Below are 18,368 nucleotides of genomic sequence, written 5' to 3' on the forward strand. Positions count from 1 at the left end.
TGTAAGCAGCTGTTTATTGTAATTTTGTGGTAATTTGTGGTTAAAGAACAACAGGGATGTTGGCTTATTTCCATTAAGGATGCTGTAGTGAATAATAATATTAATGAAAACCAATGAAATGTAAATGTTTATATAAAAAAGCAGGGAGATAAGAAGGGAGCGTTTATTCCAGTGTGCCAGTGTAGTCAAGTAGTAACAATGGTAGTAAAATGAATTACCAAATTTACACACTGATGTAAATACAGCTCCAAACAGACCTCTGACATGTTATGTAAGATTTAGTAAATTAATAACAGGATCAGATAGTGTATTTGGACAAAGTCTCCCTTCGTACATTTAGTTCTACTGCGCACAGTGAAGTATTAACTTTGTGAAGCATTGTGTATGACTCAAAGTATGATTCAAAGTTCTTTCTAAAACCAGCTCTCATATTATAATATATATATATATGAAATGAAGCTTATCAATTTGATCACATTGTGGATTCTTGCCAGATGGTATAAAGCCCAGTGAATTACAAGTATTAAGATACTAACATTTTTAATAGTCTGTAAGTACAATAAAATAATGACAAGACCCCTAAAGCTAATGCCTCAATTTGCCATTTTGATAGCTAGTTATTCCTGTTGACTGATGTCAGTTTTCAGAGGACTGGATTCATGAAATCCTGGAACCTGCTGAGGCCACCCGGCCACACTGTCTGATGCAATATTCTAAGTGGGCACTAGTGTCCATTTGCCCCCTCACTTATTTAAATGAGGTTAAAGGTACTGCAGATATCCTATTTGTAGGAAACAGTGGCACTTTATGACTCTTTAACACAGGACGCAAACTGCTCTTTCTTGGGGACCTTGCTCTTTCCTAGCTCTCCTCCCTCCTCTCAGGTAACTTTCTACATTTAAGCTAAGTACAATTATATGTTTTATTATTTCATACATCTCTTTTGTTACCAGTTATAGTGTAACTATAACATTTTTTTGTTATAATTAAACCATTGAAATTACAAACTGTGAATTACTTTTAATGGTTTTCTAACTGTGTTTATTTCTATCATTGGTATAAGTGGCAGAAGGTGGTAATAGACCAAAAACTACTGTACTGTTTTTCAACACACATGATATTTCTTTAGTCTTTTGGCAGTCCTGCATCTAAAATCCCCTGTAGATAAATCTAAATACAGTGGTATTCATATTGAACTGAGCTGAATTATTTTGTAACCTACTAAAACTACACTTGCATTCTACCACTGTACCACTCTCACTGCTGACTGCATGATTTTGAATGTTCCACAATGATGAGATTTTCTTATCTGACTTTGTCAAAGCTGCTTTACAAGCATGACCAGGCAAACACTCAATCTACATTGTATAAAGTGCTATAAAAAAATGAAGGTGACTTGACACACAGTTACCATAGTTGCCAATAGACTTTCATTATAATTACAGGTGTGTGTGTGTGTATATATATATATATATATATATATATATATATATATATATATATATATATATATATATATATATATATATATATATATATATATATATAAATACAATGTCTTTAATTCAATTATTTGTATCACATAATTAATTTCAGCTGAAATTTATTGTGCTGTAAAACATTACTTTGTTGTAAAATTACTTATATAACAAACCTCTAAATATTTTTTTCCCAGCAATTTCTGGCATGTTACTTTTCTCAGATGCGGCTAACTCAAATGTAGGAACTTGCTAATTTGTTGGCCATGTGTATTGGCCTTAATTTGCACATTAAAGATAAGATAAGATAAGCTGTGATTTGTAGACATCAGCATTGCATGACAACTCGGAATGTAATTAAACAAGTAAGAGAGAAGAAAAGGTGTGCAAAAGAGAGCTGGAGGCAAAAAGGATTAAGGATTAAAACTGGTTAAAAGAAGAAATAACTTTTCACCATAATGGAAATCCCTGACTTTTCCTCAGTGAGTATATCTTTTACCTTTTTAAAATACAATAATAATAAATGAACAATATAAAAAGTTGCAGAAGGACAATATAATTGCACAATATATCATATATTTATTTCTGCCATTATTCAACATTAGGAGTGTTTTATTAAATATATTTCTCTTATTATTGTGTATTTTATCAACTGATATTGAATATTAATCTGCTTAAGTGTTCACATTGACAGTCAATGACAAGTGATTATTTTTCAAATGACTATTGAGTGCAGTGAAGCTTTAGCATTTAACACTTTTCAATTTTACAGATGAAACTAAATAGCCGGCCTGAGCTGATTGATTTTGAGGGCATTTCTATGATTCACTACTTCACTGACAACTGGGAAAAAGTGAAAAATTTTCAGGCAAGACCTGATGACATTCTAATCGCCACTTATCCTAAAGCAGGTGAGGGCATCTTAAAGACGTTTTACAGCTTTAAAATATAGCCTGTAAGTGATGTGACAGCTTCCCTATATTTTACCCTTAAAGTGCACCTATTATACCCCTTTTACAAGATGTAAGATAAGTGTCTCCAGAATGTGTCTGTAAAATTTCTGCTCAAAATAACCATCAGATTATCTATTATATATTGTAGAACATGTCTGATCACAATGTAGCTGAATTTGTAGACTGTGGCTTTAAATCCAAATGAGCTGGTTTTCTCCGTCTACTGCTCCAACAAATGTGTCTGCTTCTCCGGTGTTACATCAGATAAACAACCATCAGTGATAGAAACAGACATGGATAAAGCTGAAATAAGCTCACGAGTCAAAAGTACCAAGGACATTTATTTGATGTATTTGTGGTGGAGTTTAGTCAATGCCGGATCCGTTACCCCAATCTTTTCCGGGACCTCGCAATTCACAAATTAAGCACACCCATTGCAGGTTGGCTGCACCCTGAGGTCCTGTCCACACAAACATGGGTATTTAGAAAACGACAGCTTTTTTCTTTGCAGTTTCGCCATTCATTCACCCATAAACATGGTATCGGGTAAACTGAAACTTTTTAAAAACGTGAAGGTGAAGATTTTCAAAAACCCTGAGGTATGTCTAGTCATGTAGCAGGCAAAACTGGAGTTTTTGGCTTGTCCATAATTTCCTTTGTGATGTCAGATTGTTCATCGCAATCTTCATAGTTGCATGTCTGTGAAATGGCCAGTGTTTCATGTTTACAGCCATAATAGCCAAGATAACAACCCTTTTTGAGGCTTCCGATGGGCCAAAATTACCATAAAAAAATTAGGAGTATATTGCCACCTGTTGCCAGGCTCGGTGCTAAGGGGGGCAAAAGGGGGCATTGCCCCCTCAGAAGGAATGGGTGCCACTAAGTTTTCATAAAGGATTGTTTACTCAAAAGTGCAAATTCTTTCTGTCATTAATCACTAACACTCCCATAATTTCAACCTTCAGAACACACATTTAGGTGTTTTATAATAGGAAATAGCAATTAAATTATGAAAATTGTGAAATTAAAGCTATAGTCCAGAGACCTGGTCCCCGCGTTACGTCAGGTGCGCCCGTATATAGCCTTTAAAGCACGCATGCGGCAGCTGAGGCGCACTCTAAACTCATATGGGAGTGGATAAGATGAGCCTAATTCATTACATGTTTTGGTTAACTAGTTCTTTAAATTAACTCTTGAGCTCTAAAGGGAAAAAACACAAAAGAAATTTGCCGTTAAATTAATTTTAGCAGAGACGCAACTGCCATTATTTTTTCAGTTAGGGGATATGTAGTCTAATAAAAATGTTTAGTTGGACACTGCACATTCCCACAGTAGGTTACACTATAATGAATATTTTAATTTATTATATTTATTATTATTATTATTATTATTATTATTATTATTATTATTATTATTATTATTATTATTAATATTATTAAAATTAAGCTAAAATTGACAAAATGCAGAACCCTTTTGAATGTTTGCTTTCATTTTGACATCGCTAAAACGCTTTTACAGTGTGAAAAGAAACACCCCATTATGAAGCAGCAGTCTCAAGTTAGCACACTTAAAATGTCTTTTGAGTTTAAAGATGATCGGTCTGCGAAGTCAAGTTTGCAGTGTTATAAATGAAATAGCTATAGTGCGTGAGTAAGTGGATTTGTCGCGGATCAACCTCTCATATGCTGTAGGTAGGCTGAATTTTATTCTTTAAAAAATTATCTAATAGGCTATACTGCTATTTGCTCATGCAAAATTAAACACCAGAAAATATATTGTAGGCCTATTTTAACAGCTAAAATACAGTTAGCATATTGACTTTGTCTTGACTTGTAGCTCAAAAAAACTTACTTATGATAGCCTAACATAAATCTTTATTTTTACCTGTAAAATTATGAAAAAAGTTAAATGTTATGTAAAAAAAAGTTGCGTGTTATCCCAAAATGTAACCAATTTTCAGTGTAATAACTGTAAATTTAGGTATCTTTTTAAAGTATTTTTCTGGCTACACTAATGCCTTAAAATGTATCTAAGTAACACATTTGGCTACTATTTTTATTAAAAGACTATATATTGTAACATTTATCTTTTTCCTAACTCTGATAGATGATTAGTTGGGTAATAGGCAACTTGAAGCACGATGACTCGGTTATGCTGATTTTACTATATTTATTTACTGGTTATATAAAAGTCTAACCGTGGGTTTTCTTGCATGTGTGGGCATAGTTTCATGTCTTTACCATAGACGTTAATTATTTATATTATTTAAAATAAATAAGGAGAATAAAAAATGATTTAAAGCACACGTTTGGCACTGAAGCCGTGATTCGTCTGCATCTAAACGGTATCGTTGAATTATCTTCATTGATAAAATCAGTAATAGCGAAACTGTGCATATTATTATTACTATAAAAAGTATAATAAAGTAATAATAAATAAGTGAATAAATAGCCTAAATGAAAGGAACAAGAGGGACCAAAATCAGTCACCAGGTCTAGTGCCCCCCCTATGGAATTAAAATGCCCCCTCAGTTATGACATCCTGGCGCCGGGCCTGCCTGTTGCTTTGGCTTGCTCTTGACAGCACTTTGCATTTTCATGTTTACATAGATTTGTTTACAACAAAGGAGGAAAAACACATTTTACAAAAATACCTGTGTATGTATGGACTCTCTCGAACAACTCTAGCAACAATTTACAATATTTTAGAAGCAAAATAATAACAATTTAAAAATCATTTAAGTGAAAATCAACTGGTCTTTGTTATCTATCTGCATTACATATGCTGTTGAAATGTATAAAAAGTTTTACTAATGACAACAGGTTTGCTTATTTGCGGATTCATACAGTATGTTAAATAATAATGAAAATAATATTTCATTACATTTATATAGTGCTTTTCAGGACACTAAAAGCACTTTTCCACATTGGGGGGAATCTCCTCATCCACTGCCAGTGTGCAGCATCCACCAGGATGATGCGACAACAGCCATATTGCGCCAGATCGCACACCACACACCAACTGATTGGTGGAGAGAAGACAGAGTGATGAAGCCAATATGAGGATATTGGGATGGTTAGGAGGCCATGATGGAGAGAGGCCAGTTGGCAAATTTGGTCAGGATGCCAGGGTTCTTTTTGAAGGACATCCTGGGATTGTTAACCACCACAGAGAGTCAGGACCTCAGTTTAACATCTCATCTGAAAGACGGCACTCACTGAGCAGTATAGAGTCCCCGTCACTATACTGGGGCATTTGAATCCACACAGACCACAGGTTGGGTGCCCCCTGCTGGTCTCACTAACACCACTTCAGGCAGCAACCTAGCTTTCTCATGTGGTCTCCATCCAGGTACTGACCGGCCACAGTCCTGCTTAGCTTCAGTGGTTCCTGCTTAACTCCATGTTTGAGTTGCAGAGAGCTAGCTGCTGGCACACATATGTCTGCACTTATCTTGTTAGTGTTCAAGTTCATTTATTTATAGAGCACATTTAAAAATAGTCACAAGACTGACCAAAGTGCTGTAAATAAGACAAAGTAAAATAAAAAGACAGATTATAAAAACATAAAAATTAGAAAAGACTGAACATTTTAAAAAATTTAGCACTAGAAAGAACTATTAAAATAATATTAAAAAGCTAAGCTCACTAGGTACATGTTTTGGAGTGATTTAAAAATAAAAAAGTGATGGAGCCTTTCTAATCTCAAGGGTCGAAGTGTTCCATAACCGAGGATCCGCCACAGAGAAAGCTCTATCCCCTCTACGTTTCAGTCTGGACTGAGGAACTATAAGATGATTCTTACGGGAGTGTAAAAGTGCAACAGCTCTGAGAGATAGGTAGGGGCTAGATTATGTAGGGATTTATATACCAGTAAAAGCACTTTAAAATCAATTCTAAATTGGATGGGCAGCCAATGAAGGTCCCTTAGAAGAGGGGCAATGTGGTCATATTTCCTAATGTGCTGTCTAATGACATGCTGAATTAGAAAAAAATAAACATGCTTAGTTGATTATTTAAAATGTACTTCCTAGTTGATAAAAGGTATGTCTCTAAGAAAAGATTTTGCTGCTTGCAATAATTTCTAGTCTCTATTTTTCTTGTAGGTACCACCTGGGTTTCATACATACTTGACCTTGTATACTTTGGCAATGAAAGTCCAGAGCGCCAGACCTCCCAGCCAATCTATATGAGAGTGCCCTTCCTGGAGACGTGTTTTGAAGGGTTGCCATTAGGTCAGAGACCAAAATATAATGGACATTGCATATTTTTTTCAAAATAAAGTGTTACTTATTTCATATAACTATGGTATATTATATGATTTTACTGACACTAGTGCAGTAGACAGAGACACCTAAAATTACCTTTAAATATATTTTCAGAATCTTTCAAAGAAAGTAAGTAGTGAATTAGGTTGAATGGTTAGTAAATAGAACTGGTTAAACCAAAGGTTGCTGGTTTAATTCCCAGTCCAAATTCCAAATTTCTGGAACGACTTTACCGGTAAGTTCATAAAAGCGTTGTTCACACAGGGACGGATGTTCCGTAATTTTTCCGGAAAAGACCATTCACACATCAATTCCAAAATACTGGTAAATTCTGACATCATCAACCAGAAATGACCTATAAATGACAGCGCTTGTATTTATAAACATAGAAGGGGTCTACCTTTTCTGCCGTTTCACTTTTATTTAAAGTTTTAGCATTCATGCAGCTGCTTTGTGAGACAGCCAAAAGCAGAAACGCGAGCCAAATGTTTACACACTTGACTACATTACAAATTACGTGGATAGATAAGTATTGTGAACAACTTATATGAAAACATGTCGAGATGTTCATAATATGTGTGTGTGCTGGCGCTCACTGGCTCCTTTACATGCACACGCATCAAGCAACTGAAAGTAAACAAACAGCGGTTTATCATAAGCATTTAATCAATATTTTTTTTACACAGTTGGCATTAAGAAGGAACATAGAAATGTTATTTGACTAACATCTAGCAGCTAAACGTGTCTGGAAAAATATTCAAAGGCTTTTATTTTCATAAACCGCGCAGGCGTGAATGCATTTGAGTGTTCAGATTGGCGTCTCACGCCAGCGCATTCTAGACGTGAACATGTTCCTTCCAGCAATTTTCCTTCTGTGTTCACAGACACAGTGCAGCATTCCGGCAAATTACGGGTAATGTTACAACTTCTTTTTCATGAAAATTGCAGAAACGAATTTACCGGTATTTTCAAAAAGGGCCTGTTCACACAAACAGACCTTTCCAGAAAATTGCCAGTAATTTTTTTGGAAAGGTCTGTATGTGTGAGAGGGGCTAATGAACCACACTCTCTCCATTTTCGATACCCAGCTGTGGTGCCCTTGAGAAAGGCACATCCTTATTGTAAAGGCGTGTTCTATTCCCAGTTATCCCCCCCTATGCCCTATTTGTTTAGAACATTCTAACACTTAAATTTTGCAATTATTTTTTTAAAAGCATTAAAGTCATCACTCTTTGATGTAATTTGCTTTCAAAATATTTTTACAGTTCAGTTTTAGCGATCTTCATTTTTTCAAATGCGCTCCCTTTGCAGTGCACTTTTAAAACATTGATGTCATTTTGAACACAGTCGTGTCTCATGACTAAAGCTATAGGTGACCTATTATTTAAAAGCGGAATTTACGTTAGGTCTCCAAAGCTTGGGAAAACAAAAAACATGTTATTTAATTATATATTTAATTTATAGTAGGTTATTTATTAAGTATCTGTACTGTATATGAAATGGGCCTGCTGGTTAGAACATTTCTGCAGTGGTTTGCGTGTGTAAAATTGTAAAAGTAGACTTTTTAAAAAATAAAATAGATAAACAATATCCTATTAAATAATATTAAAAATAATCATCATCATCATCAATATTATTATTATTATTATTTGTAAGTGATTTTATGTTTTAGAATAGACTATGTAATGTTCTCAGTAATATTTGTAAAGGACACACAGGCCCTATATGTACCATTTACATATATTTCAGATAATATGGAAAACAAGTAGATGTTTTTACCAAAACTAATATTGGATTTTTTTTTTAAATGCGTGTGCGTGTAAAACAATATAATTTGCACAAAGAAATTATGGGGTTCTTCTCTGAAGAAGTTATTACTTGTTTTGAGCATCACTATGGGCATTTTACATTATAACTAACGTGGTTCAAACGATGGATCTGCGACAGAGAAACTACGGGTTTTGGGAAACACTCGTCATTACATCATTGTTTTCCCGTATTTTGAAAGTTCAGCCGTGAATTATGCCGTTATTTGTAAAACGCACCTGTGAGAGACTGATCATTTTTGGGTTAAAACTGTCAGTTCCCCTACACTGGCGCTGAAAGTAATATTGTAGTTTTACTGTATTTACTACTCTAGAATCACATTTAATTTTGACTTTCAGGCACAGAGCTGGCTGATAATTTGCCCACCTCTCCTCGCCTCATTAAAACACATTTACCTGTGCAGCTTGTGCCCAAGTCCTTCTGGGAGCAGAACTCAAAGGTATAGTTCAAAGTAAATTGTGCTTCATTTCACTCTTTGAGGCAGCAGGTGACATGTCATAAAATCGGCTACAGCTTAGTCTGTAACATATTTCATATGATCATAGGAATTATAAAATGTTTCCAATTTTGTGTTTCAGAGATTGTTTATCAAAAAGTACATTGGGAAATAACAGCTAATCTACTGTATGTTAGCATAGTTTTTTTCTTTGTTTCTCTCTTACAGTAAAAGTTCTGTTATGGCTCTATGCATGCGCAGCTAGACACATATACTGTAATGAAGACTCAGAAGTTGAGGGATTCATACGCAGTCTTAATTAAACAATGGGGAAAAGACAAAACATCAGAGGGCAATCCAAAAAGCAAAGACACAGTACCAAGCAGGGGTCAGGGCAGCAAGTAAAGAAACAATGCAAGGGTCAAAACACAGATAGGCAACGTAATTGAAACAACTAAGTAAAAACAGCAAGGTAAATAAAGACTTCACAGAGAACTGCAGTAAATTTTGACTATATTTAGGTCTGAGAAATGGATTCAGGCGTAATCAGTTCCAGTTATGAAGGGTTTTGGGATATTTAGTCCAAACTGAACCCGACTGCAATTTAGGTGATGGCTCCCTCTGGTGGTGCGAGAAGGAGAGAGCAAGGGTTTCATTTACAATCTATGTACAAACTATGTTATAAGTGATTTATTTATATTACCTTAGCAAAATGTTTTTGGTTTGCCCCTAAAGATAACAATCTGTGGTACATTTTTTTATTCCAATCCAAAAACAACATCTAACATACGTGATGATTATCTTTTACTCTTGCTATTTTTCTGTTTATTGTTTTCAAGCAGGCACTCATCAGTTAAACTCAAGCTCCACATTAACTCCTTGTTAGAAGCATCATTGTTTGCACAGTTAGGTTTATACGGAAGCCAGAAATTAATGTTTATGACTTTGTGCTTTATTAGGGTTAAATTAGGGTGCCATACGTCTATGACACGTCCAGCCTTTACAAAGGGTGGTGCTTTTAATAACTATGTTTGGGTTATTTCACTGAAACACATTTTGTGTACACATTTTCTATTTGCTTACTCATTTCACTATGGTTTGTCCTGTTTCTCTCTGCTGGTGTGTCTATGTGAAGTGTCATGCTGTTTGTGCCACTGCATGTAAAACACACGAAAATAACTATTTAAGAATTTTTTTGGATTTTTCTGTTCATCTCGTACTTCATCTTGTTAATTTAACAACATTTTCTATACTTGAGAATAGTAATAATTATAGAAACCAATAGGCCCTATAAAACATGAGCATATTGATTACACAAAAAAGCAACAGTCAACAACCATATAATTTTATAGTAATTTATTCATTTGGGGAATTTCTGTTCATCTTGTAGTTCATGAAAATCCCACCCCCAGCCCCTAATGCAATCAGTTCTTAGTGTCAAGACAAGAGTGCAGAAAGGACAACGTGGTGGAAAGGCTATTGCTCTGTTGTTAATTTAACAACATTTTCTGTTCATCTTGTAGTTCATGAAAATCCCACCCGCAGCCCCAAAAGCAATCAGTTCTTAGTGTCACAATCACTAGCGATCTAATCCTGGCAGATCACTTGTAAACACACAGATCGCATAGAACTACAAATCCACCATGCAAGATCCAGTCATACACCCCACACACACACACACACACACACAGGTTCCTGATCCCGTTTGATTACACTCAGCTGCTCAAAGACTGAGTAGTCGGACTATTTATACAGCACACTAAACTATAAAGTAGCCTTGCATTTGCATGCTCATTGGTTCATGTAACCCATTTATCATACAAAATATTATAGGAACATTACTTTATTTCACCCATACACTAGACACATTGTTTCATTGTGAACTTTTTATTACAATGTGTCTAGTTTTAAATACAAACAAAAATGCATTAAATATTGTTGTTCAAAATATATTATACAGATTTTGTTGTTTGTACATAAACGTAGAGGGAATGGTACAGAGACCGTGGAATCATTGAACTAATCTTTTTATAAATTATTTTTTCATGAGTTTTATTCATGCAATTACAAAAAATTTTTAAAAGTAGAATTGTAATAGAGAACAGTAAAGTCAACTGAAACGTCACTCTGTGCACACCCACATATACAGTACATATACATTTCACATGTCATATATGCAACCTATAATTGTGCAAAAATTACCATTTACACCTTCTTCAACCATTGGAATTACAAATATAAGGACTTTTTTTTGCAATATTTCAAATGTAGGTTGTATATATATGACAATCCAAATATGAACTTATATGTCATAATTCAATTTGCATATTATGCCATATAACTGATTTCTAAATAAGACTTACAGTAAGACAATAATTTGAGTTTTCATTCATGCAATCACAACATAGGTAAAAATATTAAATAATACTGTATAAAAAAATAGTAAAATGTTCCTCACTGCACTATGTTTCCATCAATCCGGTCTTGTGGATTTGGCCAGAGTCTCATCTACATCGCAGTGGATGTTTTCATTAGCTAAACATCTAGGAAAAAATCCCTTCTGGGATGTCAAATCCAGGCCTGACATTGCTCTACTGTGATGTCATTGCATGCACCATCCATGGGCTGTAGAAGAGTCATTTGTTCATGAGGGTGTCATATACCTTCCATCTCCACGTGGAGAAAAACTCCTCAATTGGATTAAGGAAAGGGGAGTATGGAGGTAAAAATAGACTCATAAATTGTGGATGGTCCTATAACCATGCCTGTACCATTTGAGCATGGTGAAACTGAACATTATCCCACACTACTACCTACGTAGGTAACACCCTCAGCTCTGCAGACCTCATTTAGCTCAACAATGAATTCTACAAGGAGAACTGCATTATATGACCCAATAATAGGTCTGCGTCTTACAACTCCATCTTCTGATATAGCTGCACACATTGTGATATTGGCTCCATGTTGTCCTGGTACTTTAATGGTTGCCCGCTGGCCAATTACATTCCGACCTCTCCTCCTTGTCTTAGACAGGTTAAAACCTGCTTCATCTAAAAATATGAATTTGTGATGGTTTTCATTAGAATCCTGCTCCATCACTCTCTAAAAAGATATTTAAGAGGAAAAGGTTTCAGTAAATTACAATAGTAAAAAAGAAAATATTTGTTCTGCCCCAAAAAGCAGCCTCATTGAAATTGATCATACCTGAACATACTCTCTCCTCAGTTGCTTCACTCTATCCGCATTTCTTTCAAAAGGCACATGTTATAGCTGTTTTAAGGACACATAATGCCTCTTCAAAACACGTGCAATAGTGGGCAAACTTATGGCTTCCACATTGGAGAATTCGTTGTCATTTTCCAAGATGTGTTGACGAACTTCAGTAAGTCGAATATCATTTCTGACCCGAACCAAATTGACGACAGTATGCTCTTGCTGGTCATTCAGAATTTTGCATCTCCCTCCCCTATTTGGCCTAGCCTCTGCTCTGCAATAGAAAAAAAAATATATATATAGTACAGTAAGAATGAATTTACAATAATCACAGCACACTTTGTGGGACTTTGTGGGAAAGTTTAGTGCAAATTGAAGACTTACGGGTTCTCATTGCGGAATGTTCTAATGATGGAGACCACAGTTGTCCTTCTGAGATTTGGCTGAAACATTGAAGATGCTGCACTCAGTGTCATGCCATGGTTTATGACATGGTCCACAACTATTGCTCGGATTTCATTGGACACTCTTTGCTGTTGCTGCCGGTGTCCAAGTCTGTGATCTCGGCCTCTGCCACATTCACCCACACCTCTCAAATGATGCCCATGACCTTCTCTTACACAAGGTCCACCACTACGTCTATGATGAGGCTCATGACCACCTCTTTGAGACCCATGACCACCTCTCAAATGAGATGCTTGTGCCCTTCTAAGCCTTTGGCCACCTTGTAAATCTTGTCTTCTGCCTCCCACTGCTGGCTCAATGTCTTTGCTATGAAGATACCAATCATCTTATATGCATCCCAGTATGAGAACTCAATTACCAGCAACGAGTTACCATTAACTTGTCTACACTACTTAAGTAATTTAAAAGGGTTTCTTGTGTACAGTAATGTCAAATATGAAAACATTGTTTGTAAAATTGGTACATGGGGCCATAAAATCCATATCTGATCAATAATAAGGATGAAATATGGCTTCAATACATAATGTAGTCCAGCCCAGCTGGCTCATCTTCTGTGGTGATTGCTGTCATTTGATCTAATGACTCCTAAAACATCCTCTACTCTTAGTATTTTACATCAGTTTGTATGCACCAAGAGTAATGCAACAGTTACTTATCATTGTGAGCAGTTGTATCAGTTGATAGTTACATCATGTTAGTTAAATGAATACTCAAGTTATCTCAAATGTAATGTTTGAGTTGCATTTTGAAATAGGATCAATTTAATTTAATTGTTGTTCTTGAACATCCCTGAGCTGTTATAATAATAAAATTAAAAAAACTAATTTAGAAGTTTTGTCCAGTTTTCAATCCAAAGATCACCCCAGGGGCCACAAATAATTAAAAGGCTAATGGTTTTTATTGGCATTTTAACCATACTCCCACCCTCACCCTCATTATCATGCAACCATCTTTGGGAACCACTTCTTTAGTCTTATGTCATTCTGAAAAGTATCCCAGGCACACATATTCCAGTTCATTAGAGCCAGTCAGCAAGGAACTTCAGGCACAGATAGATTAAAAAAAAGTGTATTTGATAAAGCAGCAGCAACATAATAGATATATTCCACCAAGACCAAACACATCAGCATTACCATATACACATTTATTAACATATTAATCTATCTTAACGTTGTTATGGCAGATATTTCTTTTTTTCTTATCTGTGGCTTTTTTTCCCTAGGTGGTGTATGTAGCTCGGAATGCAAAAGACAATGCAGTTTCATATTTTCATTTGATCGAATGAACATGGGACAGCCTGAACCAGGAGACTGGAACACTTTCTTACAAAAATTTATGGAAGGAAGGAGTAAGTAACACATTTTGTAAAAGAAAAGTAAAAATATATATGTACGTGGATAACCTAAGACTGTGAGTGATAGAAGCAAGAATGTCTACAGATTTTTTTACAGCCAGACTGTGCTTTGCTGTATTGAAACACTGGCAGTGAGTTATGAACATTTTAAATTATGGAAAAATATGTATTAATATATTTTCTTTCTTTGTATCATAGTGAAATCATAATGCACTTAACCCTCTACTGCACACGTTATGATAGATCTATAAAAAATACTTGACAGTTTTTCTTTTTTCAGATTGGCTTAACTTGAAGTGCTGTAAAAATTTGGGGGGGGGGGGGGGATTTTTTAAAGAAATTTCAAATTTAAAAAATTTTACAAGTTTGTTGTTTGAAATTATCTAATATGTGTTGCAGTATTATAAGCTTTAACACAGAACACATGACACCTTATACATACTTTCCAACAACTGATATTTCAACAGCTTTTATTTATTCCATTCGTTTTTGCTGAATATTATTGAAAACAAATATAATATTGTATTATCATGTATACAACATACAGTAAATATAAATATTTTCTCCAGTAAATATTAAAACAAATATATACCCACAGCAAAATTTCTCTGGCCAGGATCTGACCCACACAATCAGCTTTTGCTTGGCCCACATGCCGCAGTGAATTACGCTACATAATTGGACCAAGTCTGGCTTCCATACAAAGGCCAAACATGGACCATATCTGGACCAATCTCAGCCAAGTTATTAACCATAAGTAGGCCTGAACTGGACCAGACATCTTGGTGTGTCACGACGACAATGAACTTGATAAACACATAAAGCATTATAGCCATGCTTTTTCTCAAAGTGACCCGATTGAAAGAATTTTTATTTACTCAAAAGGAATTTAAATGTATTTTAAAAGTGGGTCAAGATAGGCCAAACTTACGTGGCCCACATATAATTTTTTTTAATCTGAGCCAAATACTACCTTTGACATCTGGCCCAAGTCTTATGTGCCGCCTTAAAGATGCCACCTCTGTGAAACCCGGGCCATGTTTGGCCCACATGCTGTATGCCAATGCCGGATAAATGCCTGCTGGGCCAGCTTTATGGCAAATCTTGGCCAGAATTCTTTGCTACCTGGGTAACAAGTCTAATATACCCAGCTATTTAACTACTACTATAATATCTACAATACTACGCCTGTCTTATCTGCGTCAGAGCTAACTTACCTGAACTTTCTCCATCACTGCTCTTATCAAATGTCCAATCTGTATCAGTCTCATTGTCACTAAAACCATCTTATCCTCACTCTGCAAGAAGAGCCAGTTCTGTCCTTTTCGTCTTTCACTTACCACAGAACATGGTGGTCCTCACTAATACACTGTTCCCTGTATTTATATCTAACAAAAAGTATTGTCATTAAAACTAGATTTTATCCATAATGCAAATGCCATTAACATATGACTAATCAACATTATACTACTAGCATTACTCACAGTAGAGGGATAATATTTCTCATTCAAAACAAAAATCAGGTCCTTTGTTGTTTGACATAGACTTTTTACCTGTTTTTGGACATGTTTTTACCAAAGAATTTTAGGCTTTCTTTTTTCAAAATGCATAGATGTATTTGAGATTTGTTTCTGGATTTTTTTACAACAACTCAGAGAACACTAACATTTTTTAAAGAATCTTTGGTGGACACTCTGCATTTGTTTTATAGATTCATGATCAATACTGGTAACAACTGACATGTTTCTTACATGTTGGGACAGCTGACATGTTGTCTGATTTTGAAACAGAACGTTTCTAAAGAAACTTAAAGGGCACCTATGGTAAAAAATCTACTTTTCAAGCTGTTTGGACAGACATATGTGCATGTATGGTGTATAGACTGTCATTTTTGGGTGATATAAGCACACCCAGTGCTTTTTTTTCAATTTAACGACATAAAAAACGGTGGACCAATTGGAGCTGTTTTCAAATCGACCGCTACCTGACGTAGGAGAGCAGTCCCCCCGCCCACCAATATTGATTGACAGGCGTGTCATCATATCCTCAGTTTGTTTATTCATGTCCGCCATTTTCAGCGTGAGTCGAAGCGATATCACTAAAGGAACACCCTAGCTCTATTTTTAGATGCAAGGCTCATTGGGCTCAACACAAGAGCAATATTCTCCACATTATCGCTCTAATCTGAATTATTGGTTGTATCTTTAGGTAGGTTTGCAAACATGTGTACTTCTCATTGAGTCTACCTTATACTTCAGCCGTTTGCATTTCTCGCGATCCCAGAAGCTCCCTGTGATCTTAACCAGCATGCGTTTTAGAATTCTAAACATAGGTTTCTATCAGGGTACACTCAAGTCGACGGCTGGGCGCCGCGGGCCGCTGCAGAAACCTATGTTTAGAATTCAAAAATGTGTGGCGCGACGATTTGGGACACTTCATGTCTCTGCCGCGCTACAGAGAGTGTCTGGTGTGCCGTGTCGCGGCTTCGAGCGGCGCATCCGGTGCCTCAGTCAAAGTTAATTCAGTGTGCGTGGTTATTAGTTTCTGTGTACAAGTTCGGCACTTGAAACTTGCACACAGTTGGCTGTAAAACTGTACAAAGACACAAATGATTTTGTACTCTGCTTGGTCTGTGTCAGAGTCGTACATGTACGACTGAATGGTGACCCTCTCTCTCCTTCTCCGTCTGCCTGTCAGACTCTAACAAACGCAGAGTGAGTAAGCTCATGTCCCCGCCCTCTTGTTACGTTGGCGGGAAGCCGAAACTAATTTACATGTGAAGCAACACACCCATAAATCAGCGAACTGTGGACACGCCCCCAACATGACACTTTTTAACACATTATAATAAACAAATCTGAATTGTGTTTTGAACTGAACCTGAACTGGCACACTCAGAAGAACCATAATATTAATATTAAATCATAAAAAAGAGGTAAACTATGTTTCCTTTAAAACTGTAATTGTGCCATTTAGCACAACTCAGCATCAGTAACTATCTGTTCGGAAAGAAAAACAGTTTTGTTTTGTTTTATTGTCAGAAAATATATAATTGTTTTTATTTAATTCTACTACATAAACTTTTGGAGAGTAAAGATATTATGTGAGACCCCTTAAATTATGAAACTTGCATCTGTTTCCCCTAGATGTATTTGGTCCTTGGTACGATCATGTTGATGGATATTGGAAGAAAAAACAGACATATTCTAACATATTGTACATGTTCTATGAGGATATGGTTGAAGTAAGTGAAGTTTATGAAGTTGAAATTTTAGCAAAAATATTAATAAAGTAAAAAAAAATCAGTAATGAATATAAAATGTACATGTCTTGCTCAGGACACTGGACGTGAGGTGGAACGTTTGTGCTCCTTCTTGGGATTGTCCACTTCAGCCGCAGAGAGGGAGAGAATAACAAAAGGGGTTCAGTTTGATGTAATGAAACAGAACAAGATGACCAACTATTCGACTATCCCAGTCATGGACTTCAAGATCTCGCCCTTCATGCGAAAAGGTCAATAAAACCTCTAAATTTCTCATTTTAAATCCTTTACTTCCACTCGCTTTGATTTCCTTTTTATTTGTGTAGGTAAAGTTGGAGACTGGAGAAATCACTTCACTGTGGCACAAAATGAACAGTTTGATGAGGTCTACAAACAAAAGATGAAGAATACCACTGTCAAGTTTCGTACTGAGGTTTAAAACTACAGCTCTTGACCTTGCACCAGAATAATATATAAATAAATATTTAATTATCCAGTGGTCTACTTGGAATTCATCATATTTTTCCCTGCATATTATATGTTTTTAAAAGGATCTTTTAACAGTTCTTTAATAGACAATCTGTTTGACCAACCCTTCGTGCAGCCTGTACAAAATTTATTTGTGAACCAAAAACCTCAGACTGCAGCTCTAACATTTTTAGTTACAAATTTTGTATGCAGTCCAAAACAGTTGTTAAGTACACATTTTAAAGTCTTATGATTTTATTTCTGTTTTATTGGTTCAAATAAAGAAATGCTTTAAAACATTTAGAAGTTGATTAATTTATTTTAAACAGCACACCCAGTAATAACAATGATACATTTAAACTGGGACTGGTGGATTGTTCATTCTTGTATAGGCAACATAACCTTTGCTGATTTACCTGCTCTGAGGATGTTTTAGGTATTTCTCTGTACTTTAACCAAGTTTGGACCATTGCTGTCTATAGAGAATGAGAGAGCTCTCAGATTTCACCTAAGCTATCTTAATTTGTACTCTGAAGACAAATCAATGTTTGGAACGACATGAATAATTAAACATTTTAATTTCTGGTTGAACAAACCCAAAATGTCCATCTAATCCATATGTGACACTCGGGTTCTGCAGAACTT

General features: G+C 35.6%; 1 protein-coding gene across 1 annotated transcript; it reads left to right on the plus strand.

The window, feature by feature from the left end:
• Positions 1–776: 776 nt before the first annotated feature.
• On the plus strand, positions 777–18,022 carry sult1st3 (sulfotransferase family 1, cytosolic sulfotransferase 3). Its single transcript, XM_056463122.1, is given in 10 exon segments — positions 777–884; positions 1,804–1,960; positions 2,251–2,389; positions 6,537–6,665; positions 8,864–8,964; positions 13,862–13,910; positions 13,913–13,987; positions 17,140–17,237; positions 17,332–17,506; positions 17,582–18,022. Coding segments are annotated over 9 exon segments (903 nt in total). The 5' UTR covers positions 777–884; positions 1,804–1,936; the 3' UTR covers positions 17,695–18,022.
• Positions 18,023–18,368: the final 346 nt, after the last annotated feature.

The sequence above is a fragment of the Danio aesculapii genome, chromosome 8 (genome assembly GCF_903798145.1).
Source record: "Danio aesculapii chromosome 8, fDanAes4.1, whole genome shotgun sequence".
NCBI lineage: Eukaryota > Metazoa > Chordata > Actinopteri > Cypriniformes > Danionidae > Danio > Danio aesculapii.